The sequence below is a fragment of the Nomascus leucogenys genome, chromosome 10 (genome assembly GCF_006542625.1).
Source record: "Nomascus leucogenys isolate Asia chromosome 10, Asia_NLE_v1, whole genome shotgun sequence".
Lineage (NCBI taxonomy): Eukaryota > Metazoa > Chordata > Mammalia > Primates > Hylobatidae > Nomascus > Nomascus leucogenys.
The window spans coordinates 63,953,798-63,981,683 of record NC_044390.1 but is presented as its reverse complement, the minus strand read 5'-3'; the positions used below and the strand labels follow the sequence as shown (position 1 = coordinate 63,981,683).

General features: G+C 51.3%; 1 protein-coding gene across 1 annotated transcript; it reads left to right on the top strand.

Annotated features, from left to right (window-relative positions):
* The first annotated feature begins 18 nt into the window (after window positions 1-18).
* Window positions 19-27,310, top strand: TSKS (testis specific serine kinase substrate). The gene is made up of 11 exons (XM_030821892.1): window positions 19-310; window positions 1,138-1,366; window positions 18,419-18,514; window positions 18,720-18,803; window positions 19,424-19,507; window positions 20,090-20,382; window positions 21,485-21,679; window positions 22,370-22,543; window positions 25,050-25,185; window positions 26,884-27,008; window positions 27,135-27,310. The coding sequence occupies exons 1-11, from the start codon at window positions 141-143 to the stop codon at window positions 27,289-27,291; spliced, it is 1,743 nt and encodes a 580-aa protein (XP_030677752.1). The 5' UTR covers window positions 19-140; the 3' UTR covers window positions 27,292-27,310.
* The last annotated feature ends 576 nt before the right edge of the window (window positions 27,311-27,886 follow it).

Genomic DNA, 27,886 nt, shown 5'->3' with positions numbered 1-27,886 from the left:
GCCCCCCACTCACTGGGCCCCAGTGGTTGGGTCCTTTGTGAGGCAGGCTGAGGGGACAGTGGAACCTGAGGGTCTGTGGTCACAGTAGGTGGGAAGTCTCAGAGGAAGGAGCCCCTCCCTGGGAGCCAGACCCCCACGCCATGGCGAGCGTGGTAGTGAAGACGATCTGGCAGTCCAAAGAGATCCATGAGGCCGGGGACACCCCCACGGGGGTGGAGAGCTGCTCCCAGCTAGTCCCAGAGGCTCCCCGGGGGGTGACCAGCCCGGCCAAGGGGATCCCGAAGAAAAAGAAGGCCGTGTCGTTCCACGAGTGGGTTTGTTGCACCCTGTCAGGGATGGTTCTAATGCCCAGCACTGCCTCCAACGGAGCAGGAGTCCGACTGTGGGTGCTGGAGGAAGGGGAGGGGGAAAAGCCAGCGGGTGGGGGGCAGGAAAGAGGGCAGCAGTGAAGAAGACATCAAGTCGCAGGGAGGTAGAGAGGAAGAAGGTAATGGGGATGGATGGAGGGAGGAAAAAGCCAGTGGGGAGGGAAGAAGGAGAAGGGAGGCTAGTGAATGAAGAAGAAAGTAGGTGGCGGGGGCAGAGAAGGGAGGAGAAAGTAGGCAGCAGGGAAGGAGAAGAAAGTAGGCAGTGGTGGCCGGGCACAGTGGCTCACGCCTGTAATCCCAGCAGTTTGGGAGGCCGAGGCAGGTGTATCATGAGGTCAGGAGTTCAAGACCAGCCTGGCCAACATGGTAAAACCCCATCTCTACTAAAAATACTAAAATTAGCTGGGTGTGATGGCACATGCCTATAACCCCAGCTACACAAGAGGCTGAGGCAGGAGAATTGCTTGAACTGGGACCCGGAGTCAGAGGTTGCAGTGAGCTGAGATCTCGCCACTGCACTCCAGCCTGGGCAACAGAGTGAGACTCTGTCTCAAAAAAATAAAAAAAAAAGAAAAGAAAAAAGAAAGAAAAAAAAAGAAAGTAGGCAGCGTGGGGAAGGAGAATAAAGTAGGCAGCGGGACAGAGAAGGGAGAAACTTGTACACAGTGAGGGTGGAGTCACAGGGGGTGAGGTATGCAGAAAGGAAGGCAGGAGGGGCCAGACACCTTGGGGCTGCTTCCCCACCTTTCTGCCTGTTTCTCCTCTGCAGGGTGGAGCCCCCGATGTCCCACCAGCCCATGCACTGGTGCCTGAACCTCAGACGGTCCTCAGCCTGCACCAATGTGTCACTGCTCAACCTGGCCGCCATGGAGCCCACCGACTCCACGGGGACAGACTCCACAGTGGAAGACCTCAGCGGCCAACTCACGCTGGCTGGGCCCCCTGCCTCCCCCATCCTACCCTGGGATCCGGATGATGCAGACATCAGGGAAATCCTGGTGAGGGTCCCCCACACCCGCTGGGGAAGACCGAGGTCCTCCACGAGGTGGTAGCAAATACTTAGGATGGGGGTGAGGTGTTTTTGACTTGGAGTTAGAATGTTCTGGTCATTCTTTGAGACCCAGAGGAACTAACTGGGAACTGCCTCCTCCTTCTCTGACAGCCAGCCATGAATCTGGGAGTTGGTCTTTTTTTTTTTTTTTTTTCTTCCTTTAGAGACAGTCTCACTGTGTTGCCCAAGATGGTCTCAAACTCCTGGGCTCAAGTGATCCTCCCGCCTCGGCCTCCCACAGTGCTGGGATTACAGGCGAGAGCCACCGTGCCTGGCCTGGGTGGTCTTCAGTTCATACAGTCACTCCCAAATGTCCCCAGTGAGGCTGGGCTCAGGAAACAGGCCAGATCCCTGTGCTTGGGGAGCTCCCAGTCTCGTGGGGGCAAAAGACATAGACTAGGGTGAGAAATTCCCTAACGGAGAAGATCCCAGAGAAGGGCCCCTCAAGCCAGGCTCGGGGGTAGCAGGGAGAGCTTCCTGGAGGAGGATGTCTTGCAGCTGGACCTTAGTGAGTGAGTAGGAGTTCTCTGAGGGGAGTCAGCTAAGAATCTGGGGCAAAAACTGAGAGATGAGCAAGATTTAGGGGGATTTAGGGAATTTCTGGCAAAAGTATAGAGGGTTACAAGTGGGTCCTTTAACTCACTGCACCTCTGATCCTCACCCCCCACCTGGCTTCCCCTGCGCCAGGCCTGAAACAGGCTCTACCAGATACTGAGAACCACACTAACAATAGCCATGATCTCAATGATGCTGATAAGATTCACTAGCACTTTCTATGTTCAGGGAGCCCTGGTTTCCTCATCTGTAAAATGGAGATGCATACATTCGTTCCTTTATTTTTAAATTTTATTTATTTATTTACTTATTTTTTTGAGATGGAGTTTCGCTCTTCTTGCCCAGGCTGGAGTGCAATGGCGTGATCTTGGCTCACAGCAACCTCCACTTCCCGGCTGAGTTCAAGCCATTCTCCTGCCTCAGCCTCCCGAGTAGCTGGGATTACAGGCATGTGCCACCACACCCGGCTAATTTTGTATTTTTAGTAGAGGCAGGGTTTCTCCATGTTGGTCAGGCTGGTCTCAAACTCCGGACCTCAGGTGATCTGCCCACCTTGGCCTCCCAAAGTGCTGAGATTACAGGCATTGGCCACCACGCCCAGCTTTTGTTTATTTATTTTTAAAGTAGGATCTTGCTCTGTCTCCCAGGCTGGAGTGCAGTGGCGCAATCACAACTCACTGCAGCCTCGAACTCCTGGGCTCAAAGGATCCTCCCATCTCAGCCTTCTGAGTAGCTGGGACCACAGGCACACACCTGGCTGATTTAAAAAAAAATTTTTGTAGGCCAGGCGCAGTGACCTATAATCTCAGCACTTTGGGAGGCCGAGGCAGGTGGATCATGAGGTCAGGAGTTCGAGACCAGTCTGGCCAATATGGTGAAACCCCCGTCTCTACTAAAAATACAAAAATTAGCTGGGCGTGGTGGTGTGTGCCTGTGGTGGCCAGCACCTGTAGTCCCAGCTACTGCGGAGGCTGAGGCAGGAGAATTGCTTGAACCCGGGAGGCGGAGGTTGCAGTGAGCTGAGATCACGCCACTGCACTCCAGCTTGGGCGACATAGCGAGACTCTGTCAAAAATAATAATAACAATAATTTTTGTAGAGACAGAGTCTCACAATGTTGCGCAGTCTGGTCTTAAACTCAAGCAATTTTTGGGCCTCAGCCTCCCAACGTGCTGGGATTACAGGAGTGCAACACCATGCCCAGCCACATTTATTCTTTCTAACAAATATCTCTTTTTCTTTCTTTATTTTTTGAGATGGAGTCTCACTCTGTAGCCAGGCTGGAGTACAGTGGCATGATCTTGGCTCACTGCAAACTCCACCTCTCAGGTTCAAGTGATTCTCCCACCTCAGCCTCCCAAGTAGCTGGGATTACAAGAGAGCCACCATACCTGACTAATTTTTGTATTTTTAGTAGAGACGGGGTTTCACCATGTTGGCCAGGCTAGTCTCGAACTCCTGACCTCAGATGACCGCCCGCCTCAGCCTCCCAAAGTGCTAGGATGACGAGCGTGAGCCACTGCACCTGGCCTCTCTTTTTCTTTCTTTTTCTTTTTATTTTTTGAGACAGGGTCTCACTCTGTTGCCAGGCTGGAGTGCAGTGGCATGATAATAGCTCACTGCAACCTCAAACCCTTGGGCTTAAACGATCTTTCCACCTTGACCTCCCATGTAGCTGGGACTGCAGGTGCACACCACTGTGCCCAGCTAAACAAATTTCTTTCTTTCTTTTTTTTTGAGACTGGGTCTTGTTCTGTTGCCCAGGCTGGAGTGACAGCATGACAGTCCAGGCACAATCTTGGCTCACTGCAGCCTTGGCCTCCCCAGGCCCAGGTGATCCTCCCACCTCAGCCTCCCAAGTAGCTGTAACTACAGGCGCATGCCCACACACCCAGCTAATTTTTTTTTTTTTTTTGAGACGGAGTCTCGCTCTGTTGCCAGGCTGGAGTGCAGTGGTGTGATCTCAGCTCACTGCAACCTCCACCTCCCAGGTTCAAGCCATTCTCCTGCCTCAGCCTCCCAAGTAGCTGGGACTACAGGCACCTGCCACCACACCCAGCTAATTTTTGTATTTTTAGTAGAGACGGGGTTTCACCATGTTGGCCAGGATGGTCTCGATCTCTTGACCTTGTCATCTGCCTGCCTTAGCCTCCCAAACTGCTGGGATTACAGGCATAAGCCACCACGCCTGGCTTCACCCAGCTAATTTAAAAAAAAAATTTTTGAGGCCGGGCTTGGTGGCTCATGCCTGTAATCCCAGCACTTTGGGAGGCTGAGGCAGGCAGATCACCTGAGGTTAGTAATTCCAGACCAGCCTGATCAACATGGAGAAACCCCATCTCTACTAAAAATATACAATTAGCCGGATGTGGTGGCACATGCCTGTAATCCCAGCTATGTGGGAGGCTGAGGCAGAAGAATCATTTGAACCTCGGAGGCAGAGGTTGCAGTGAACCGAGATCGTGCCATTGCACTCCAGCCTGGGCAACAAGAGCAAAATTCCGGTGTAGTAACCTCCACAAGGTCAAGGTTGGAGGGGTCATAAGAAGCAGGACCAAGACAAGAAGGCTGCTGCTTTTCTCACTAATGTAAAAGGGCTTTCTCTCCCCCAAGACTCCCCGGGGCTGAGTGGGGGATGTTTGGAGGGGAGAGACTGAAGCAGGGAGGCCAGAGGGGAGGCTGGGCGAGGGTCCAGGGAAGGAGGAGGAGCTGCAGAGCACAGGGCAGAGAGTCCGGGCTGGGAGGGATGCCTGGGACACATCTCCTCCCTCAGACAGAAGAGCTCTCCGCCCTCTCTTGGGGAGTGTCCCTCAGGCAGCACTTGCAGCCATTTGCCTCCCACCAGAGCTATTTCTGAGTCACATCCCCCAGTGGATCGTGAAGCCTGAGAAAGTGCCCCAGGCAGCCAGGATCCAGGTCTGACACAGCCGCCAGCTCGCCATGGGGCTGCAGGGGAGTGTTGGCCTCTAACGGGCTTCAGGTTCCTTCTCTGTGAAATGGAAAAAGTAATGACCTTGGGGTGCCTGCTGGAGAGGTGAGAGGGGGCAGCAGGAGCTGGAACTAGCACCCAGCACCTGAGCTGCATCCAGAGAGAAGGCGGGGACAGGCAGAGAGAAGGACACAGAGACCCAGAGAGAGGGGACAGAGACCCAGAGAGAGGACAGAGACCCAGAGAGAGAGGGAGACAGAGACCCAGAGAGAGAGGGGAACAGAGACCCAGAGAGAGGGGGACAAACACCCAGAGAGAGAGGAGGACAGAGACCCAGAGAGAGAGGGAGATAGAGACCCAGAGAGAGAGGGGGACAAACACCCAGAGAGAGAGGGGGACAGAGACCCAGAGAGAGGGGGACAGAGACCAGAGAGAGAGGGAGATAGAGACCCAGAGAGAAAGGAGGACAGAGACCCAGAGAGAGAGGGAGATAGAGACCCAGAGAGAGAGGGGGAAAAACACCCAGAGAGAGAGGGGGACAAACACCCAGAGAGGGGGACAAACACCCAGAGAGAGAGGGGAAGGGAACAGAGACCCAGAGAGAGAGAGGGGAACAGAGACCCAGAGAGAGGGGGACAGAGACCCAGAGAGAGAGGGAGAGAGACCCAGAGAAAGGGGGATGGAGATCCAGAGAGAGGGGGACAGAGACCCAAAGAGAAGGAGATAGAGACCCAGAGAGATTACAAGAGAGATCCAGAGAGAGAGAGGGGTGGAAACCCAGAGAGAGAAGGAAAGAGACTCAGAGGGTGGGGGACAGAGGCTGTAGGGGGAGGAACAGATGGGTCCAGTGTGAGAGAGATAGAGACTCAGAGACAGAAGAGATGATCCAGGGCCGGGCGCTGTGGCTCACACCTGTAATCCCAGCACTTTGGGAGGCTGAAGTGGGCGGATCACTTGAGGCCAGGAGTTCAAGACCAGCCTGGCCAACATGGTGAAACCCTGTCTCTACTAAAAATAAAAAAATTAACCAGGTGTGGTGGCGGGTGCCTGTAATCCCAGCTACTCAGGAGGCCGAGGCAGGAGAATCACTTAAACCCCGGAGGTGGAGGTTGCAGTGAGCTGAGATCATGCCACTGCACTCCAGCCTGGGTGACAGAGGGAGACTCCATCTCAGAAAAAAAAAAAAAAAAAGAAGAAGAAGAAATGATTCAAAGTAGGGAGACAGAGACCCACAGTAGGACAGTGGAGGAGCAGAAGCCTAGAGAGATGGGGACATCACAGAGAAGGGAGATAGAGACCTAGAGAAAGGGACAGATACTGAGAAGGGAAAGGCAGAGACTCCAAGAGGGATGGATGACAGAGACCCAGAGAGACAAAGGCACAGTGAACACGAAATGAGGAAGAGAGACTGACAAAGGGAGATGGAGATGCAAAGAGGAGAAGATAGACAGAAGACAGGTCCAGACACCCAAACTGTGGGGGAAAGAGGACCCCTAGAAAGGGGGACAGAAACCTGGGGAAAAAGACAGAGACCTCCAGCCTGGCCAACACGGCGAAAAGCCGTCTCTACTAAAAATACAAAAATTAGCTGGGCCTGGTGGCACATGCATGTAATCCCAGCTACTCGGGAGGCTGAGGCAGGAGAATCGCTTGAACTCGGGAGGTGGAGGTTGCAGAGAGCGGAGATCGTGCCACTGCACTCCAGCCTGGTGACAGAGTGAGACTGTATCTCAAAAAAAAAAAAAAAAAAAAGACGGAGACCTAAAGAGTAGAAAGGCAGAGACTCAGAAAAAATAAGTCAGAGACTCCGAGATTTGGGGGACAGAGCTGAATCAGGGCAAGTCAGAAGACCAGAAATAGAGGAGGGGGATAGAGACCCAAAGAGAGAAGGAACAGACACAGGGGCTAGGTGGGGACAGAGAACTGGAAAGAGGGGAACAGAGAACCAGGCGGTGATGGAGACCCTGGTTGAGAGAGTGTCAGTTTCCAGGTAGGAGGAAGGACAATGGGAACCCTGTGAAGGTAGTTGTTAGTTGTATCTCCATTTCACAGGTAGGGAAGCAGAGGCACAGAGAGGTGAAGTCCCCTGCATGAGGTCATACGGCTAGTAACTGGGAGAAATTTGCTGACCCTAGGTCCTGTTGCCTTGGTTTCCAGAACAATTACCCACAGGAAACCCAAGACCTTCTGAGTCTTCAGGTTAGAAAGACACTTTGTGTAATGCTTTCTATTGCTGTGAAACCAATTACACCAAAACTTCAAACAACAAACTTGGAGGGACTCAGCTGGGTGGGCCTGGCTCAGGGTGTCTCACGAGGTTGCAACCAAGATTTTGGCTGGGGCTGCAGTCACCTGAAGGTTGGACTGGGGCCAGAGGTTGTGCTACCAAAATGGGGCACTCACATGCCCTTGGCTGGAGGCCTCAATTCCTTGCTACATGGGGCTCTTCATAGGTGGCTGCTTATGACATTGAGGCTATCATTCCCCAGAGGAAGAGAGAGCAAATAAGAAACAGTTCCTCTTATGAAGTAGTCTCTCACCTCACATATCATCAGTTCTACTTTATTCTATTTTTTTATTTTTTGAGACAGAGTCTCTGTCACCTAGGCTGGAGTGCAGTGGCACAATCTCGGCTTACTGCAGCCTCTGCCTCCCAGGTTCAAGCAATTGTCTTGCCTTAGCCTCCTGAGTAGCTGGCATTACAGGTGTGCACCACCATGTGTGGCTAATTTTTGTATTTTTTGTAGAAACAGGGTTTCACCATGTTAGCCAGGCTGGTCTTGAACTCCTGACCTCAGGTGATCCACCTACCTCGGCCTCCCAAAGTGCTGGGATTACAAGCATGAGCCACCACAACCGGCCTGCCTTATTCTATTTCCTGGGAGTGAGTCACCGAGTCCAGCTCATACTCAAGTGAGGCAAATAAGGCTCCACGTTTTAAAGGAATGTGAAAGAATTTATGGACATATTTTAAACTATCACATTTTGTGGGATTTTTGTAGCTGCCCTTTATTGGGATGAGGAAGTTCCTTTCATCCTTTCTATTTCTAGTTTGTTAGTGTTTTTTTTTTTATCATGAGAGGGTGTTATATTTTGTCAAAAGCTTTTTCTCTACTGACATGATCATGTGTTTTTTTTCCCTTTTATTCTATTAATATGGTATGTAACATTTATTTATTTTTAGAGACAGAGTCTTGCTCTGTTTCCCAGGTTGGACTGCAATGGTGCCATCATAGCTCACTGCAGCCTCAACCTCCTGGGCTCAAATGATCCTCCCACCTCAGCCTCCCAAGGAGCTGAGACCACAAGCACATGCCACTGTACCCAGATAATTTTTAATTTTTTGGTAGAGATGGAGTCTCACTATGTTGACCTGGCTGGTCTAGAATTTTTGGCCTCAGGTGATCCTCCTGTCTCAGCCTCTCAAATTGCTGGGATGAGCCACCACGCCCAGTCATTGGTTGATTTTAGTATGTTGAACCAACCTTGCATTCCTGGGATAATTCCCACTTGGTCATGATGTATAATCCTTTTTACATGCTGCTGGATTTAGTTTGCTAGTATTTCATTGAGGATTTTTGTGACCATATTCATAAAGGATATTGGTCTGTGGTTTTCTTTTTTTTTTTTTTTTTTTTGAGATGGGGTCTCACTGTGTCACCCAGGCTAGAGTGCAGTGGCACGACCTCAGCTCACTGCAACCTCCGCCTCCCAGGTTCAAGCAATTCTCCTGCCTCAGCCTCTGATGTAGCTAGGACTACAGGCGCATGCCACTGCGCCAGGCTAATTTTTGTATTTTTAGTAGAGACGGGGTTTCACCATCTTGGCCAGGCTGGTCTCAAACTCCTAACCTCATGATCCACCCACCTTGGCCTCCCAAAGTGCTGGGATTACAAGAGTGATCCACCGCACCTGGCCTGGTCTGTGGTTTTCTTTTTTTTTTTTTTTTGAGACGGAGTCTCGCTCTGTCGCCCAGGCTGGAGTGCAGTGGCGCAATCTCGGCTCACTGCAAGCTCCGCCTCCCGGGTTCACACCATTCTCCTGCCTCAGCCTCTCTGAGTAGCTGGGACTACAGGCACCCGCCACCACGCCCAGCTAATTTTTTTTGTATTTTTAGTAGAGACGGGGTTTCACTGTGGTCTCGATCTCCTGACCTCATGATCCGCCCGCCTCGGCCTCCCAAAGTGCTGGGATTACAAGCGTGAGCCACCGCGCCCGGCCTGGTCTGTGGTTTTCTTTTCTTGTGATCTCTTTGTTTGGTATCGGATATTTCCTGAGTTACAAACTGCTCCTTCTATTTTTCGGTAGACTTTGAAATGGATTGTCAATTCTTTTTTTTTTAATGATTGATAGGATTCACTGCTGAAGCCATCTGGTGCTAGGCTTTTCTTTGTTGGAAGTTTTAAAATTATTTTTACTAATTCAATCTCTTTACTTATTATGGGTCTTTTCGGACTTTCTAGGTCTTGAGTCAGTTTTGGTAGTTTGTGTGCTTCCAGACATTTTTCCATTGTATCTAGATTATCTGATTTGCTGGCATACAATTGTTCAGTCTTCCTTTATAATCATTTTTCTTTCTGTACAGTTGATAGTAATGTCTTCTTTGTCACTCTTGATCTTTGTAATTTGAATCTTCTCTCTTTTTTCTTGGCCAATCTAGCTAAAGATTTATCAATTTTTTTTATCTATTCAATAAACCAACCTTTGGGTTTGTTTATTTTTATTATTGTTTCGTATTCTCTATTTCATTTTCCTTATGCTCTAACATTTATCATTTCCTTCTTTCTGTTAGTTTTGGATTTAATTTACTCTTTTTCCATTTTCTTTTTCTTTTTTTTTTTTTGAGACAGTCTTGCTCTGTTGCCCAGGCTGGAGTGCAGTGGCGCGATCTCGGCTCACTGCAAGCTCCGCCTCCCGGGTTCACGCCATTCTCCTGCCTCAGCCTCTCCGAGTAGCTGGGACTACAGGCACCCGCCACCACACCTGGCTAATATTTTTGTATTTTTAGTAGAGACAGGGTTTCACCGTGGTCTCAATCTCCTGACCTCGTGATCCGCCCGCCTTGGCCTCCCAACGTGCTGGGATTACAGGCGTGAGCTACTGCGCCCGGCCTCTATTTTCTTAAGGTGGGGCATTGAGATACTGATTTTCAGATCTTTCTTCTTTTTTTTTTTTTGAGACGGAGTCTGGCTCTGTTGCCCAGGCTGGAGTGCAGTGGTGCAATCTCGGCTCACTGCAAGCTCCGCCTCCCAGGTTCATGCCATTCTCTTGCCTCAGCCTCCTGAGTAGCTGGGAATACAGGTGCCGGCCACCACGCCCAGCTAATTTTTTTGTATTTTTAGTAGAGACGGGGTTTCACTGTGTTCTCCAGGATGGTCTCCATCTCCTGACCTCACGATCCACCCACCTCAGCCTCCCAAAGCGTTGGGATTACAGGCGTGAGCCACGGCACCCGGCCCTTTCTTCTTTTTAAATGTGTTTACAGCTATAAATTTCCCTTAAAGCATTTTTTCACTGTATCACTTACATTCTGGTATGCTGTATTTTCATTATTCTTCATCTCAATCTTATAATTTCCTTTGTGATTTTTTTCTTTGACCCATTGGGTTTTTAAATTTTTTTCAGACAATGTTGCTCTGTCACTCAGGCGGGAGTGCAGTGGCATGGTTACAGCTCGCTGCAGCCTCTCAACCTCTTGGGCTCAGATGATTCTCCTGCCTCAATCTCCTGAGTAGTGGGGACTACAGATGTGTGCCACAATGCCCAGCTAATTTAAAAAAAATTTTTTTGTAGAGATGAGGTCTCACTATGTTGCCCAGGCTGGTCTTGAACTCCTGGGCCCAAGTGATCCTCCCAAGTTGGCCTCCCAAAGAGCTGGGATTATAGGTGTGAGCCTCCATGCCAGGCACCATTGCTTTTTTTAGTGTGTTGTTTAATTTCCACACATTTGTGTGTTTCCCACATTTATTTATTTTTTGTTCTTTTTTCTCTTTTTTTTTTTTGAGATGGAGTCTTGCTCTGTCGCCCAGGCTGGAGTGCAGTGGTGCGATCAAGCTCTGCCTCCTGGTTTCACCCCATTCTCCTGCCTCAGCCTCCTGAGTAGCTGGAACTACAGGCGTGTGCCACCACACCTGGCTAATTTCTTTGTGTTTTAGTAGAGACGGGGTTTCACCATGTTAGCCAGGATAGTCTCAATCTCCTGACCTTGTAATCCTACAGTCTTGGCCTCCCCAAGTGCTGGGATTACAGGCATGAGCCACTGTGCCCGGCCCCAAATTTCTTTCTGATACTGATTTCTAATTGCATTCTACTGAGGTCGTAGAAGTTAGAAAATATACTTTAGCCGGGTGCAATGGCTCACCATCCTGGCTAACATGGTGAAACTCCGTCTCTACTAAAAATACAAAAAATTAGCCGGGCGTGGTGGCGAGCGCCTGTAGTCCCAGCTGCTGGGGAGGCTGAGGCAGGAGAATGGCGTGAACCCGGGAGGCGGAGGTTGCAGTGAGCCGAGATCGCACCACTGCACTCCAGCCTGGGCGACAGAGCAAGACTCCATCTCAAAAAAAAAAAAAAAAAAAAGAAACTATACTTTAACTATACTTTATGTGAATTTTATTTCAATCTTTTTACATGTACAGAAATTTGTTTTGTGGCTTAAAACATGGTTTATCCTGTAGAGTGTCTTCTGTGCACTTGGGAAAATTGTGCATTCTGCTGTTGTTGGGGAGGGTGTTCTTTGGAAGTTGGTTAGGTCTGATTGGTTTATAGTGTTCAAGTATTCTAGTTCCTTGTTAATTCTCTGTTGAATCCATTATTTTATTTATTATTTACTCATTTATTTATTAATCTGAGACACAGTTTCAGTGGCGTGATCTTAGCTTAGCCTCTGCCTCCAGAGTTTAAGCAATTCTTGTGCTTCAGCCTCCCGAGCAGCTGGGATTACAGGCGCCCACAACTACGCCCAGCTAATTTTTGTATTATTAGTAGAGATGGGGTTGTGCCATGTGGCCAGGCTGGTCTCGAACTCCTGACCTCAAGTGATCCGCCTGCCTTGGCCTCCCAAAGTGCTGGGGTTACAGGCAGTGAGCCACCGTGCCCGGCCATTTTATCCTTTTTTTTTTTTTTTGAGACAAGTCTCGTTCTGTCGCCCAGGCTGGAGTACGGTGGCGTGACCTCAGCTCACTGCAAGCTCCACCTCCTGGGTTCACACCATTCTCCTGTCTCAGCCTCTGGAGTAGCTCGAACTACAGGCACCCGTCACTACGACCGGCTAATTTTTTGTATTTTTTAGTAGAGACGGGGTTCACCATGTTAGCCAGGATGGCCTCGATCTCCTGACCTGGTGATCCACCCACCTCGGCCTCCCAAAGTGCTGCGATTACAGGCATGAGCCAACACACCCGGCCTATTTTTTTTTTTTTTCACTTGAACCCGGGAGTTTTATTAATTTTTTTTTGCACACAAAAACAATAAACATTTTCTAAAAATACATACAAACAAAAAGATGCGTATCAAACATATTAGGAAGGTTACACATGGGAAGTCGGGGAATAGAAATGGGGGGTGGGAGTTAAAATAAGGTAGAGAGGGACTTTACGTGGATCAGTGATAATAACTCAATCCTCTATTTGACAAAGAAGAGGGAGAAGGAAGAGGAAGAAAAAGAAAGTGGGATAAAGGATCAGAAAGGGAGGAAAATAGAAAAAATTAGAGTATGACTCCAGGGTAGACCTGTTTTGTTGTCACTGAGTTGGTTGGTTGGTTTGTCTGTTGTATTTTTCATGTTTCGCCAAGTTGGCCAGACTGGTCTCGAACTCCTAGCCCAAAGTGATCAACCCGCCTCGCCCCCGAGAGTGCCGGGACCACAGGTGTGAGCCACCACGTCCAGCCCCCACATTGCTTCTGGCCTCCATGGTAGACCTCCCAGACGGAGCGGCCGGGCAGAGGCGCTCCTCACTTCCCAGACGGGGCGGCCAGGCAGAGACGCTCCTCACTTCTTCCCAGACGATAGGTGGCCGGGCAGAGGCGCCCCTCACTTCCCAGACAATGGGTGGCCAGGCAGAGGCGCTCCTCACTTCCCAGACGATGGGTGGCCGGGCAGAGATGCTCCTCACTTCCCAGACGATGGGTGGCCGGGCCGAGGCGCTCCTCACTTCCCAGACGGGGCGGCCGGGCCGAGGTGCTCCTCATTTCCCAGTCGGGGCGGCCGGGCAGAGGCGCTCCTCACTTCCCAGACGGGCGGCCGGGCAGAGGCGCTCCTCACTCTTCCCGGACGGGGGGCGGGCAGAGGCGCTCCTCACTTCTTCCCGGATGGGGCGGCCGGGCAGAGGCGCTCCTCACTTCTTCCCGGACGGGGCGGCCGGGCAGAGGCGCTCCTCACTTCCCAGACGGGGTGGAGCCGGCCTATTTTATTACTATTTTTTTTTTTTTTTGAGACGGAGTCTCGCTGTCACCCAGGCTGGAGTGCAGTGGCGCAATCTTGGCTCACTGCAGGCTCTGCCTCCTGGGTTCACGCCATTCTCCTGCCTCAGCCTCCTGAGTAGTTGGGACTACAGGCACCCACCACCACGCCCGGCTAATTTTTGTATTTTTAGTAGAGACGGGGTTTCACCGTGTTAGCCAGGATGGTCTCGATCTCCTGACCTCGTGATCCGCCCGCCTTGGCCTCCCAAAGTGCTGGGATTACAGGCGTGAGCCACCACGCCCGGCCCTTTTATTACTATTTTTTAAGGGATTAGGTTTTACTATGTTGTTCAGGCTGGTCTTGAACTTCTGGGCTCAAGCAATCCTCCCACCTCATCCTCCTAAATTGTTGGAATTACAGGTGTGAGCTACTGCACCTGGCCTGTAGTTGCTTTTTAAAAAACAGACATTTCGGAACTATTTCTGTAGTATCTGTGTTCTTTGTCATGTTTGGCCACTGAAGTCTCTGTTCTCTGATTTTAGTGGTTAGCTAATTATTGGAGAGACATTTCCTTAAACTGCAACAACGACAAAATCTTCTAGTCTTTGCCAAACAGTGCTCTGTGTGCCTAATGAGGCGCACCTTTAACACTCAGACAATTTACAACTCTACCTTAGCCTTCCCTTCCTGCTTGTGCAGCATTTCAAGGTTTCAAGGTCAGCCAGAGGTGAAAAGCTTGGGGCCTTCTCAGAACTTTCCCAAGCATGTACACAACCCTACACAGGCCAATGGCTTTCTACATTCCCAGGAATTTGTTGGAACATTTCAAGGCTTCTACAGATATGTCCATCAGATTTTCGTTTTAAGATTTTTTGTTTCTTATTGTTTACCCCAACTGTTGTCCATTGACTTCGGCAGTAGCAACATTAAAACAAACGTAAATTTTTTTTTTTCTTTACAAATGTTCCCTCTCCCACTCCGTGTTAGTCCATTCTTGCATTGCTGTAAAGAAATACTCGAGGCTGGGTATAAATAAAAGAGGTTTAATTGGCTTATGGTTCACAGGCTATCTGATAAACATGGTGCCAACATCTGCTCAGCTTTTGGTGAGGGCTTCATAGCAGAAGGTGATGGAGCCAGCACATCACCTGGCAAGAGCGGGAGCAAGGAGGTGCCACACAGGTTTTTGTTTTTTTTTTTGAGATGGAGTTTCGCTCTGTCGCCCAGGCTGGAGAACAGTGGCGTGATCTCGGTTCACTGCAACCTCCACCTCCCGGGTTCAAGCGATTCTCCTGCCTCAGCCTCCCAAGTAGCTGGGACTACAGGCATGCACCACTATGCCTGGCTAATTTTTGTATTTTCAGTAGAGACGGGGTTTCTCCACGTTGGCCAGGCTAGTCTTGAAGTCCTGACCTCAAGTGATCCGCCCACCTTGGCCTCCCAGAGTGCTGGGATAACAGGTGTGAACCACTGCACTCAGCCTGGGAGTTACATTTTTTTTGTTGTTGTTTTTGAGACAGGATCTCAGTGTCATCCAGACTGGAGTGCAGTGGCGCAATCTCGGCTCACTGCAACATCCACCTTCCAGGTTCAAGCAATTCTTCAACCTCAGCCCCCTGAGGAGCTGGGACTACAGGTGCACACCACCACACCCGGCTACTTTTTGTATTTTTTTTTTTTTTTTGTAGAGATGGGGTCTCAACATGTTGTCCAGGCTGCTCTCAAACTCCTGAGCTCAAGTGAATCTCCTGCCTCAGCCTCCCAAAGTGCTGGGATTACAGGTGTGAGCCGCTGTGCCTGGCAAGGGATGACATTTTAACATGAGATTTGGAGGGGACAAACATCCAAATCTTTCCTTCAACTATCAGAGATGCTTTCAGGGCTTTGCCAGTTCTGAAAAGGAAAGACAAATATTCTGTGTGGGGTCTTCCCAGGCATCACTTAACAATCATAGAATGACTCTTCTTTAGGTTATAAGGTTTTGAATGAGTTCTAGCTTCATTCTGCTTCCTCCCTGTGGGAAATGTGGGCTGTTATTTTCCAGGGTTCCTGCTGAGCTAGGGAGTGGGAGATAGGACTAGGATAAGTTAAAATTCCTCAAGTCTTGCCGTTTTTATCGAGAGTCACTTTTCTTGAATAAATGCTCCTTGAGTTGCTGCAAGCCTTTGGTTAATTTCCAGAATTGTGAAAAAACTGCTTCTTATGGTTTTTGTTAGTTTTTTCATTGTTTTTATGGAGGGGTGGAATTTTTGAATTCCTTTTTTTTTTTTTTTTGAGATGGAGTCTCGCTCTGTCGCCCAGGCTGGAGTGCAATGGCGCCATCTAGGTTCTCTGCAACCTCCGCCTCCTGGATTCAAGCGATCCTCCTGTGTCAGCCTCCCAAGTAGCTGGGATTACAAGTGCCTGCCACCACGCCTGGCTAATCTTTGTATTTTTAGTAGAGATGGGGTTTCACCACGTTGGTCGGGCTGGTCTCGAACTCCTGACCTCAAGTGATCCACCCACCGCGGCCTCCCAAAATGCTGGGATTACAGGTGTGAGCCACTGTGCCCGGCCTGAATTATTTAATCCACCATTTTGCTGATGTTAACTGGATACAGTATTTCTTATCACACTTCTTCCCCAGAGCAATCATGCAAGAAATGTATTGCTGCCTCCATCTTAAAAGGGAGGAAACTTATTCTATCTTTGGTGTATTAGTTCAGCAACCATGAGAGAAACCAAGAGAACTGTTTTTTTGCACATAAAATGCTTGATAAGCATAGTAGCTCTGCTCTTCAAATGCAGCAGGTTACAGGCATCTATGTTCTGGTTGCTCAGCCATTTCTAGACGGTTGCTCTCACCACTGCCTTCCAGCCATTAAGCAGGGGGAATGGGAAGAGATCATGCCTGTCTTTTCCACACATCGACCAGTGCCCACTTCCCTTCCATCGGCTGGAACTGGTCAGAAACAGCTGGCAGAGGGCTCTCTGGGTCTCTTTTCCTTCAAGTGTGAAATAAGAATGTCAACGATAGGCCGGGCGCGGTGGCTCATGCCTGTAATCCCAGCACTTTGGGAGGCCGAGGTGGGCGAATCATGAGGTCAGGAGATCAAGACCATCCTGGCCAACATGGTGAAACACTGTCTCTACTAAAATACAAAAAATTAGCCTGGCGTGGTGGTGCATGCCCGTAGTCCCAGCTATTCGGGAGGCTGAAGCAGGAGAATTGCTTGAACCTGGGAGGGAGAGGTTGCAGTGAGCCGAGATCACGCCACTGCACTCCAGCCTGACAAAACAGCAAGACTCTGTCAAAAAAAAAAAAAAAAAAAAGAATGTCAATGATATTGAAGTTATACATTTGACTACCGTAACAAAAAAACACAAAATAACACAGCTTGAATAACACAGAAGATGTAATGTCTCACCCTGAAAGTCTTCACAGGTGGTTGGAATGGAGTATGGTGGCTCCATGTCAAGGATTCAGGCTCCTTCTGTCTCGTTGTGTCCTCTATCTGCTGGTCCAAGACAGCCCTCAATTGTGCATTCCAGTGAAATGAGAGAAAAAGGGAAAGTTCTCACTCTTTTCCTTTAAGGGATGACTCAGAAATTGACTATAATCCTGCACAGTCTAAGTAATGATGTAGGCTAAAAAAAAAAAAAAATAAAGAAAGAGAGAGAGAAAAACGAGGCTGGGGACAGTAGCTCATGCCTGTAAGACCAACACTTACAGGCTGACTCAAAAGGATCACTTAAGCTCAAGAGTTTGAGGCCAGCTTGGGTAACGTAGTGAGAACCCATCTATACCAAACATTTTAAAATTTTGCTGGGCATGGTAGCAAGCACCTATACTCTTAGCAACTTGGGAGGCTGAGGCAGGAGGATCATTTGAGCCCAGGAGCTGGTGAGCTATGATAGTACCGCTCCACACCAGCCAGAGTAATAATGAGAGACCCCCTCCCGCACCTCCCCCAAAAATGAATGACTACATTATTTCCACTCACATTCCAGTGGCCAGAACTTAGTCACATGGCCACACCGAGCTGCAAGGAAACCTGGGAAATGTAGTCTCTGGTTGGGCAGTCATGTGCCAGGCTAAGTCTTCTGTAACTGTCCAAGCTGGGAGAATGGATCCTACCACATGCATCCCTCCTGAACCACAGATTGGCAAGAGTCGCGCGACACTTTATGTGATATAAAGTAATGATGACCAGAGGCCACATGGTGTCATGGTTTAAAACAAGGGTTCTAAATCTAGATTCTGATGAGGTCACCTAATGTGCTGAGTACCTGGGAAGACAAGAGATATCCCATTTCTGAGACCCATTTGTCTCACTTGTAAAATAGGCCAAATAACCTCAAGAGGTGGAGTTGTGAAGAATACAAGACAAGACAAGTGCTTGGTGCATAGCAATTGTTCATATCAAAGGATATACAAATATCCTTTGTAATTCACCAGTTCCTGGAGAGAAAGACAGGGCATGTGTTTTCAAAGTTTATCTTTTTATGCTGTGGACCCCAAGGCCTTTTTTTTTTTTTAGACGGATACTCGCTCTGTCGCCCAGATTGGAGTACGGTGGTGCAATCTCAGCTCACTGCAGCCCCCGCTTCCCAGGTTCAAGCAATTCTCCTGCCTCAGCCTCCCAAGTAGCTGGGATTAAAGGCACGCACCACCATGCCTGGCTAATTTTTGTATTTTTAGTAGAGTTGGGGTTTCACCATGTTGGCCAAGTTGGTCTTGAACTCCTGACCTCAAGTGATCCACCCACCTCGGCCTCCCAAAGTGCTGGGATTACCAGAGTGAGCCACAGCGCCCAGCCCCCAAGGACATTTAGCTCAGTGTTTGGTTGAGTCCATCCTTCCTCCACGTGTCTGAGCACCCCACCTCCATCCCCCATTCCCTCCTGGATCCTATTTTTCTCCCAGCCCACCATGAAGAAAGGTCCTTTATCCCCTGGGTTTGCCGTGCAGGAATGCTAAGAATCAGCGGTAGGGCTCTTGACTCCAAGTCACACAGCCATTCCAGGGCAAAATCAAGGTGTAAAGACAGCCTCCCAGTTCTGGAATTTTTCTTGGGCTTGGGGCTTGCCCCCACATACCCACTAACTCACCTGTCTCCCATTTTTCCCCAGAGTGGGGTCAACAGTGGATTGGTCCGTGCCAAAGACTCCATCACAAGCTTGAAGGAAAAAACCAACCGGGTTAACCAGCACGTGCAGTCTCTGCAGGTGTGAGGACCCCCTATATCCAACACCTGCCCTTCCTCCGGGGCCAAGTTCCCTTCTTGGAGCCTGCCTCCAGCAGAATGCACCCATAGCTCAGTTGGGGAGCTTGAGGCTCAGAAGAAAGAGGAACCTTCCCAGGCCCAGATCTTCTTTTCCACAGGCTGTCCTCTTGTGTCCTTGGCTAACTTCTTCTCCTTCCATGCTTCAGAGCGAGTGTTCTGTGCTGAGCGAGAATCTGGAGAGAAGGCGGCAAGAAGCAGAAGAGTTGGAGGGGTACTGCATTCAACTCAAGGTGAGCCAGTGGGATGCAGGAGTGGGTGGGGAGAGGGGAATGGGAGTAAGAAGAGGGTGGGAGAAAGAGGGGAGGAGGCTGGGTGCAGTGGCTCACATCTGTAATCCCAGCACTCTGGGAGGCCGAGGCAGGCAGATCACCTGAGGTCAAGAGTTTGAGACCAGCCTGGCCAACATGGTGAAACCCCGTCTCTACTAAAAATACAAAAATTAGCCAGGTGTGGTGGCGGGCACCTGTAATCCCAGCTACTTGGGAGGCTAAGGCAGGAGAATTGCTTGAATCCAGGAGGTGGAAGTTGCAGTGAGCCAAGATTGTGCCACTGCACTCCAGCCTGGGTGACAGAGCGAGACTCAGTCTCAAAAGAAAAAAAAAAGAAAAGAAAAGAAAGGGGAGAAATGGAATGGGTGGACCGAAGAGAGGTGGGAGGAAGTGGAGGGGTACCACTCTGGCACATCTGGCTAAGGAGGAAGCCATCCCTTTAGCCAAGGAAATGAGCTGGTGAGTGCGTCTTGTATTGGGGGGCTGGGAGGCCTGCAGCCTGTATGGAAACAGACAGGCTAAGGGTTGTGAGGCGGAACTGGAATGGGAAGGCAGGGCCCTCGCCCTGGTGTCTGACCCAGGAGAACTGCTGGAAGGTGACCCGGTCTGTGGAAGATGCTGAAATCAAAACCAACGTCTTGAAGCAGAATTCTGCCTTGCTGGAGGTAAGGGCTAGGGGGCAGTCCCAGGATTTGTGGGAGGAGGTCAGATCCACGAGGGACTCAAGATACACTTTTAGGTGGAACTCCCTGCCCCGACACCACCACCATACTGCACCTTCGTGCACATAGTCATCCTTAGAACTCACTGATAAGAGGGATTCAACTGAGGCTCCAACACCCAGATGGGGGACTCTTGCCCTGCAGTCACATTCAGGTCCCAGAAAGAGACTCGAGCTGGACTTCAAGTGAGAAGGCCTGTCCTGTCCACATGCCCACTCATTTTCCAACAAAATGCTGAGAAAGCTTCAGTTGTTCTTGCCAAATGGCCAGGACTGGTATTTGACGCCTGGGAGGCTTGGAGGGCCAGGTGGATACCTGGAGGCAGGCTGTGGGAGGTTAGCAGGAATTGGAGTCCAACTGGGCCTCAAATGGTGCCTCCCCTCCCTAATGACAGACAGTGAGACTTCTTGTCGCCACAGGCGTTCTACTTCCAATCTCGGGGAGTACTAGAGCGGATTTGTGGGGGAGGTGGTTGCGGGAGGAAAGCGGCTGGACGCTGTGACCCCGTCCTCCCTTACCGCCCAGGAGAAGCTGCGCTACCTCCAGCAGCAGCTGCACGATGAGACGCCGCGACGGCAGGAGGCCGAGCTGCAGGAGCCGCAGGAGAAACAGAAGCCGGAGGCTGGCCTCTCCTGGAACGGCCTGGCCCCCGCCGCCACGTCCCAGGGCTGCCCTGGCCCGCCAGGGAGTCCCGACAAACCCTCGCGGCCGCGCGGCCTGGTCCCCGCAGGCTGGGGAATGGGGCCTCGGGCAGGCGAGGGCCCCTACGTGAGAGAGCAGGAATTGCAGAAGGTGTTCACCGGCATCGAGGAGTTGAGGTGGGCGGGACAGAGGGGCGGAGCCTCGAAACGAGATGGGCGGGGACTCAGGGGTGGAGCCTCGAGGAGCTGCGGTGGGCGGGACCCAAGGGAAGTGGTTATCAAGGAACGGGATTCTCAACGAGCTGAGGTGGGCGGTGACATGGGTGGAGCCTCGGGGACCTGAGGTGGGCGGGAACATGGGAGGAGCCTCGAGGAACGAAGGTGGGTAGAGACACGGGAGGAGTCCACAGGAGCTGTGGTGGGCGGGGACACAGGGGAGGAGCCTCAAATTTTTTTTTTTTTTTTTTTTTTTTTGAGGCGGAGTCTCGCTTGTCGCCCAGGCTGGAGTGCAGTGGCGCCATCTTGGCTCACTACAAGCTCCGCTTCCCGGGTTCATGCCATTCTCCTGCTTCAGCCTCCCAAGTAGCTGGGACTACAGGCGCCTGCCACCACGCCCTTCTAATTTTTTGTATTTTTAGTAGAGACGGGGTTTCACCGTGTTAGCCAGGATGGTCTTGATCTCCTGGCCTCGTGATCCGCCCGCCTCAGCCTCCCAAAGTGCTAGGATTACAGGCCTCCCAAAGAACTAGGAGGGGCATGCTAGGCGCCTGGCCTAGATCTTAACCGGAAGGCGACAAGGTTGGGGTCTCCAAGAGCAGAGGAGGGAGTGCCCCGAAGGCAGTGACCTGAGCAAGGGAGGGACAGAATGAGGAACTTTTGAGTTCTGGGCTGCTGGGAGGCAGGTCTAGGCCTGGCGAAACTGAGGTGGGCGGGGCTTAGGAGAGGAGTGGTCCTGGAGGCACCAAGTGGGGCAGAGTAGGGTGGGCAGTGCCTTGGGGGGGCCAGTGTCTGGAGGAGCCCAGGTAGAGGCTGGGGACCTGACCAGGAAAGGGCCAAGATAGACAATAAAGGAAGGGGATAAAGGCGGGGCTCTGGAGGACACGACCAAATTTCACCAAATGGAGGGTGCAAGAAAATTTGGAGACCTGGGTGGGTCTGGAGCCACGGGCATGGTCTCAGTGGGGCGACATAGGTGAGTTGTGTCCCACCTATCTCGTGGGGGTAGGTGGGGACCTGTCGAAGCCTAGCCCCTACCCATTCACCCGCTCTGCCCCTCCAGGAGAGAGGTGTCCTCGCTGACCGCCCGGTGGCATCAGGAGGAGGGGGCGGTGCAGGAAGCCCTGCGGCTGCTCGGGGGCCTCGGCGGCAGGGTCGACGGCTTCCTAGGCCAGTGGGAGCGGGCACAGCGCGAACAGGCACAAACAGCGCGGGGCTTGCAGGAGCTGCGAGGTCGGGCGGATGAGCTGTGCACCATGTGAGGATTGGGGCAAGTGCATGGGAAGACCGGAAGGGGCAGGGCGATCCCAACCCGAGGGCGGGGTCTTGAGGGAAATGGGTAGGCCAATCAGCTATGGCCAGGCATTCCAGAACATATACCGACATCGGGAAACACCAATTAGAGAGCAGGAAGGGTTGCGTCAGCCCTAATAAGGCCTGAGGGGTGGAATCAATTAGAGAAGGGGTGTGGTCTATAGCTTAAAAGGGCAAAGGGTGGGGTCAAGTGGGATCCAAGAAAGTCAATTAGAGAACTAGGAGGGGCATTCCAAACCGTAATCTACAAAAGGTGGCCCAGCGAGGTGGCTCACATCTATAATCCCAGCACATTGGGAGGCCGACGTGGGCGGATTACTTGAGGCCAGGAGTGCAAGACCAGCCTGTGCCACATAGCGGAGACCCCATCTCTACAAACAATTTAAAAATTAGCTGGGAGTGGTGTGGTGTCGCACCCTGACAGTCCTAGCCACTCGGGAGGCTAAGGCAGGAGTGATCGCTTGAGCCCAGGAGTTCAAGGCTTCAGAGAGCTATGATGGTGCTGCTGCACTCCAGCCTGGGCCACAGAGCCAGACCCTGGCTGGAGACACAAGTGGGCTAATAATGGGTGGAGTCTTGCCAGGGTTATACCGCTGAAGAGACGACCCGGCAGCACTGGTTACTCATGCCTCAGGGTGGAGCGGTCAGCAGTGTCTGTGGCTTCACTGAGGAGCGAACTGGAGGGGCTGGGCCCACTGAAACCCATTCTGGAGGAGTTCGGGCGGCAATTTCAGAACTCTCGAAGAGGGCCTGACCTCTCTATGAACCTGGATCGGTCCCACCAAGGCAACTGTGCCCGCTGTGCCAGGTAACGGGGCTGGGCCTGCCTCTGGGAGCCTTGTGAATAGAACATTAAAGGAGATGAGGAAGGAGATGGGACATTAGTGAAGGGTGGGGCGCTGTTCATTTTGGGAGACAAGGCATCCCAGTGCATTGTAGAAACAGTCGGTCCTGCTGCACTAGAAGCCTCATTTGTTCCCACTCTACAAGTTAAAATCAGTGTCTTGTGGAACTCAGGAGAAACTTGGTACAGGCCGGGCGTGGTGGCTCACACCTGTAATCCCAGCACTCTGGGAGACCAAGGTGGGCAGATCACTGGGTGTCAGGAGTTCGAGACCAGCCTGGCCAACGTGGTGAAACCCCGTATCTACTAAAAATACAAAAATTAGCCGGGCGTGGTGGCCCGTGCCTGTAATCCCAGCTACTCAGGAAGTTGGGGCATGAAATTCACTTGGACCAGGCCGGGTGTGGTGGCTCATGCCTGTAATCCCAGCACTTTGGGAGGCCAAGGCAGGTGGATCACAAGGTCAGGAGATCGAGACCATCCTGGCTAACACGGTGAAACCCTATTTCTACTAAAAATACAAAAAAAATTAGCCGGGCGTGGTGGCGGGTGCCTGTAGTCCCAGCTACTAGGGAGGCTGAGGCAGGAAAATGGCGTGAACCCAGGAGGTGGAGCTTGCAGTGAGCCGAGATTGCGCCACTGCATTCCAGCCTGGGAGACAGAGCGAGACTCTATCTCAAAAAAAAAAAAAAAAAGAAAAGAAAAGAAATTCACTTGGACTTGGGAGGCGGAGGTTACAGTGAGCCGAGATCACGCCACTGCACTCCAGCCTGGTAGGTAGAGTGAAACTGTCTCAAAAAATAAAAATAAGGCCGGGCGCGGTGGCTCACGCCTGTAATCCCAGCACTTTGGGATGCCGAGGTGGGTGGATCACGAGGTCAGGAGATCGAGACCATCCTGGCTAACACGGTGAAACCCTGTCTCTATTAAAAATACAAAATATTAGCCAGACGTGGTGGCGGGCGCCTGTAGGCCCAGCTACTCACGAGGCTGAGACAGGAGAATGGCCTGAACCCGCAAGGCGGAGCTTGCAGTGAGCCGAGATTGCCCCACTGCACTCCAGCCTGGGCGACAGAGCAAGACTCCGTCTCAAAAAACAAAACAAAACAAAAAATAAAAATAAAAAGGCTGGACGCAGTGGCTCACGCCTGTTATCCCAGCACTTCGGGTGGCCAAGACAGGCAGATCACTGAGTTCAGGAGTTTGAGACCAGCCTGGCCAACATGGTGAAACCCCATCTCTACTAAAAATACAAAAATTAGCCGGGCGTGGTGGTGAGCGCCTGTAATCCCAGCTACTCGGGAGGCTGAGGCCGAAGAATCTCTTGAACCTGGGAAGTGGAGGGTGCAGTGAGCCAAGATCGTGCCATTTCACTCCAGCCTGGGCGACAGCAAGACTCCATTTCAAAAAAAAAAAAAAGAACTTGGTACATTATGAGCATCATATTTCCAGTGCATTGTGGGAAGGCTGGGATGTGAACATGAGGGGAGGCAGGGTTTCAGTGCACTGAGGGGGAAGTGAGACCTTGGTGTATTGTGGGAGCCAAGGGTTACACCATTTTTGGTCCATTGTAGGAAAGGGGGACTCACAGTACAACATGAAATCGAGTTTCACTAGTGTATTATGGGAAGTGTTAGTTCTTGACGGCCTTTGGAAACTGAGGGCTGTCTGGTGCCCTTAGGAATAGTGACTCTGGCTGGGCGTGGTGGCTTACGCCTGTAATCCCAGCACTTTGGGAGGCCAAGTGGGAGGATCACTGGAGGTCAGGAGTTTAAGACCGGCTTGGCCAACATGGTGAAACCCCATATCTACTAAAAACACAAAAATTAGCCAGGCATGCTGGTGGGTGCCTGTAATCCCTGCTACTCAGGAGGCTGAGGCAGGAGAATCGCTGAATTCAGGAGGCAGAGGTTGCAGTGAGCCAAGATCGTACCACTGCACTCCAGCCTGGGTGACAGAGTGAGACTCCATCTCAAAAAAAAAAAAAAAAAAAAAAAAAAAAGGCCAGGCCCGGTGGCTCATGCCTGTAATCCCAGCACTTTGGGAGGCCGAGGTGGGCAGATCATAAGGTCAGGAGATCAAGACCATCCTGGCTAACATGGTGAAACCCCGTCTCTACTAAAAATACAAAAATCAGCCGGGTGTGGCGGCACATGCCTGTAGTCCCAGCTACTTGGGAGGCTGACGCAGGAGAATCGCTTGCACCCGGGAGGTGAAGGTTGCAGTGAGCCAAGATTGTGCCACTGCACTCCAGCCTGGGTGACAGAGCCAGACTCCGTCTCAAAAAAAAAAGGAGTAGTGATCCCCACAGCACCATGGAAACCAAGGCAAAGCTGGTGCACAGTCCATGCTGGGAAGGTTGCATAGGGTGCGTACTGGAAACGAGGCCAAATGGAGGCTCCACAGGTGAGCATGGGGCATCCTGGAGTTGGTACTGGGCTTCTTTATCTGGTGACCACCCCTCCCCCAGCCAGGGGTCGCAGTTGTCCACGGAGTCCCTGCAGCAGCTGCTGGACCGAGCGCTGACCGTGCTAGTGGACGAGGTGAAGCAGAGGGGCCTGACTCCTGCCTGTCCCAGCTGTCAGAGGCTACACAAGAAGATTCTGGTACCAGGGAATATGGGCCACCATGTCCCACTTTACTTTTCTGTTGGGGCAAGGGGAGGGCAATCCCGGACTCAAGGGTATGCTGGTGTGTGGCAGAAGGGGAAGGGCTGAGGTGGGAGCAGCAGGCACTGGGGGAGGACTTGGCCCTAATGCATGGGGAGACGGACAAGCAGTTTGGTGGTGAGTGAGTCACAGGCCAATCATTATGAAACCTCGGAAGATGGACTTGGGCCTAAAGCATGATGGGACTTTGGATCTAGTGCATTGTGGGACACGAGACAGACACCAGTCTAAAGCTTCACAGAACATAGGCCTGATTTTCTCTAAACTTTTAGAGAGGCAGTGCATTGTACAAGATCATTGGGGTCAGCTATATTGAGGTAAAATAGGAGACCCAGTGACTGTAGGTCCCAGTTAGCTGATGCGTTATGGGAAATGGAACCACAACTCTTCCTGGGGCATTGCACGACACACTCAGCCCAATAGTTGGTGGAACTTGAGCCCTAGTGCACTGTATTATGGGATGTTGACCTAATGTACTATGGGATTACGTTGTAGTGGGTGAGACGGACAAGTGAGGCATTGTGGGACATTGATGTAGCCGAGCTATAAGACTAATACATGAGAGAACATGGGGCTTGGTGCAGTTGGACATAGAGAACCAGGGCACTAAGGACTGTTTTTTGTTTGTTTTTGTTTTTTTTGAGATGGAGTCTCGCTCTGTCGCCCAGGCTGGAGTGCAGTGGCGCAATCTCGGCTCACTGCAAGCTCCGCCTCCTGGGTTTACGCCGTTCTCCTGCCTCAGCCTCCCGAGTAGCTGGGACTACAGGCGCCCGCCCCCATGCCTGGCTAATTTTTTGTATTTTTAGTGGAGACAGGGTTTCACCATGTTAGTCAGGATGGTCTCGATATCCTGACCTCATGATCCGCCTGCCTCGGCCTCCCAAAGTGCTGGGATTACAGGCGTGAGCCACTGCGCTCGGCCTTTTTTTTTTTTTGGAGACAGAGTCTCGCTCTGTTGCCCCAGGCTGGAGTGCAGTGGCGCCATCTTGGCTCGTTGCAACCTCCACCTCCCAGGTTCAAACGATTCTTGTGTCTCAGCCTCCTGAGCAGCCAGGATTACAGGCATACGCCACCACGCCCAGCTAATATTTGTAGTTTTAGTAGAGATGGGGTTTCACCCTGTTGGCCAGGCTGGTCTCAAACTCCTGACCTTAAGTGATACACCCGTGTCGGCCTCCCAAAGTGCTGGGATTACAGGTGTGAGCCACTGCACCCGGCCAGGACTTTTGTGTGAGAGGTGCTGGTCTAATGCTTAAGGAGATGTGGGGTCTTCTAAATTATGGAATATAGGAGGTCACCATGTGGTAGGATACTGGGGCACATACACATATCAAACGTAGGATAGTTCATGAGCTTAGGGGACAGATGATAGGCACTGATAGTGCTTGCTGGGACATAGGTCAGTGCATCATGGGACAGACAATAGGACAGACACAGATTTAGTCCACAATGGAATCTGGAGACCAGTGCATTGTGGGATGCTGGGGTCAGTCTCAAGCCCAAGGCATGATGGGAAATTCTGAGGGAGAAATGTGGGCCCCATGGGACCTTACCCTTTGCCCTCCGCAATCCAGTTCCCCCTCCACCCCCAGCCCAGTCCAGCAAGCCCAGCTACGCCTACGCTCCTCTCCCCAGGAGCTGGAGCGCCAGGCCTTAGCCAAACACGTCAGGGCAGAGGCCCTGAGCTCCACCCTTCGGCTGGCCCAAGACGAGGCCCTGAGGGCCAAGAACCTACTGCTGACAGACAAGATGAAGCCGGAGTGAGGAAGGAGGCTGAGGGCGTGGGAGGAGGGTGAGAGCTTGGGGAAAGGGCCTGATCTCCCCTTCCACTCCAACACCCCAGCACCTAGCCATGCCGCCATCAACTCCCTGCTGCTTCATGACAGGGAGAAGATGGCCACTCTGGACCATCTACACTTGAAGATGTGCTCCCTCCACGATCATCTCAGCAACCTGCCACTTGAGGGGTCCACGGGAACAATGGGGGGAGGCAGCAGTGCAGGAACTCCCCAAAAACATGAGGGCTCAGCCCCTGAACAATAAATGGCCTCTCATGCTGGCATGAATTCTGTCTGCTTTTTGGCACCAGAGGCCTAGTGAATTGCCCACACACCATGCACTCCCTCTATGCCCGATGTGATTTATTTATTGTAATTAATTAATTAACTTTATTATTCTTTTTGAGACAGATTCTCACTCTGTCGCCCAGGCTGAAGTGCGTGTGATCTTGGCTCACTGCAACCTCCACATCCTGGGTTCAAGCAATTCTCCTGTCTCAGCCTCCCGAGTAGCTGGGATTACATTCGCACACCATCACGCCCGGCTAAGTTTTTGTATTTTCAGTAGAAACAAGGTTTCCCCATGTTGCCCAGGCTGGTCTCAAACTCCTGAGCTCAGGCAATCTGCCTGCCTTGGCCTCCCAAAGTGCTAGGATTACAGGTGTGAACCACTACACCCAGCCCACTGTGATTTACTTAATTTTCAGCAAACGGGATGTCGTGGTCCCCAGAGAGGTGCTGATGGTGGTGCAGCTCTTTGAGATGGCAATGGTGGTAGAAACAAGGTTCTGTGGTATAGTATGGGTCTGTCAAGTCAACATTTTTTAGGCTGATTATTACTGGATAACTATATTAGTTGT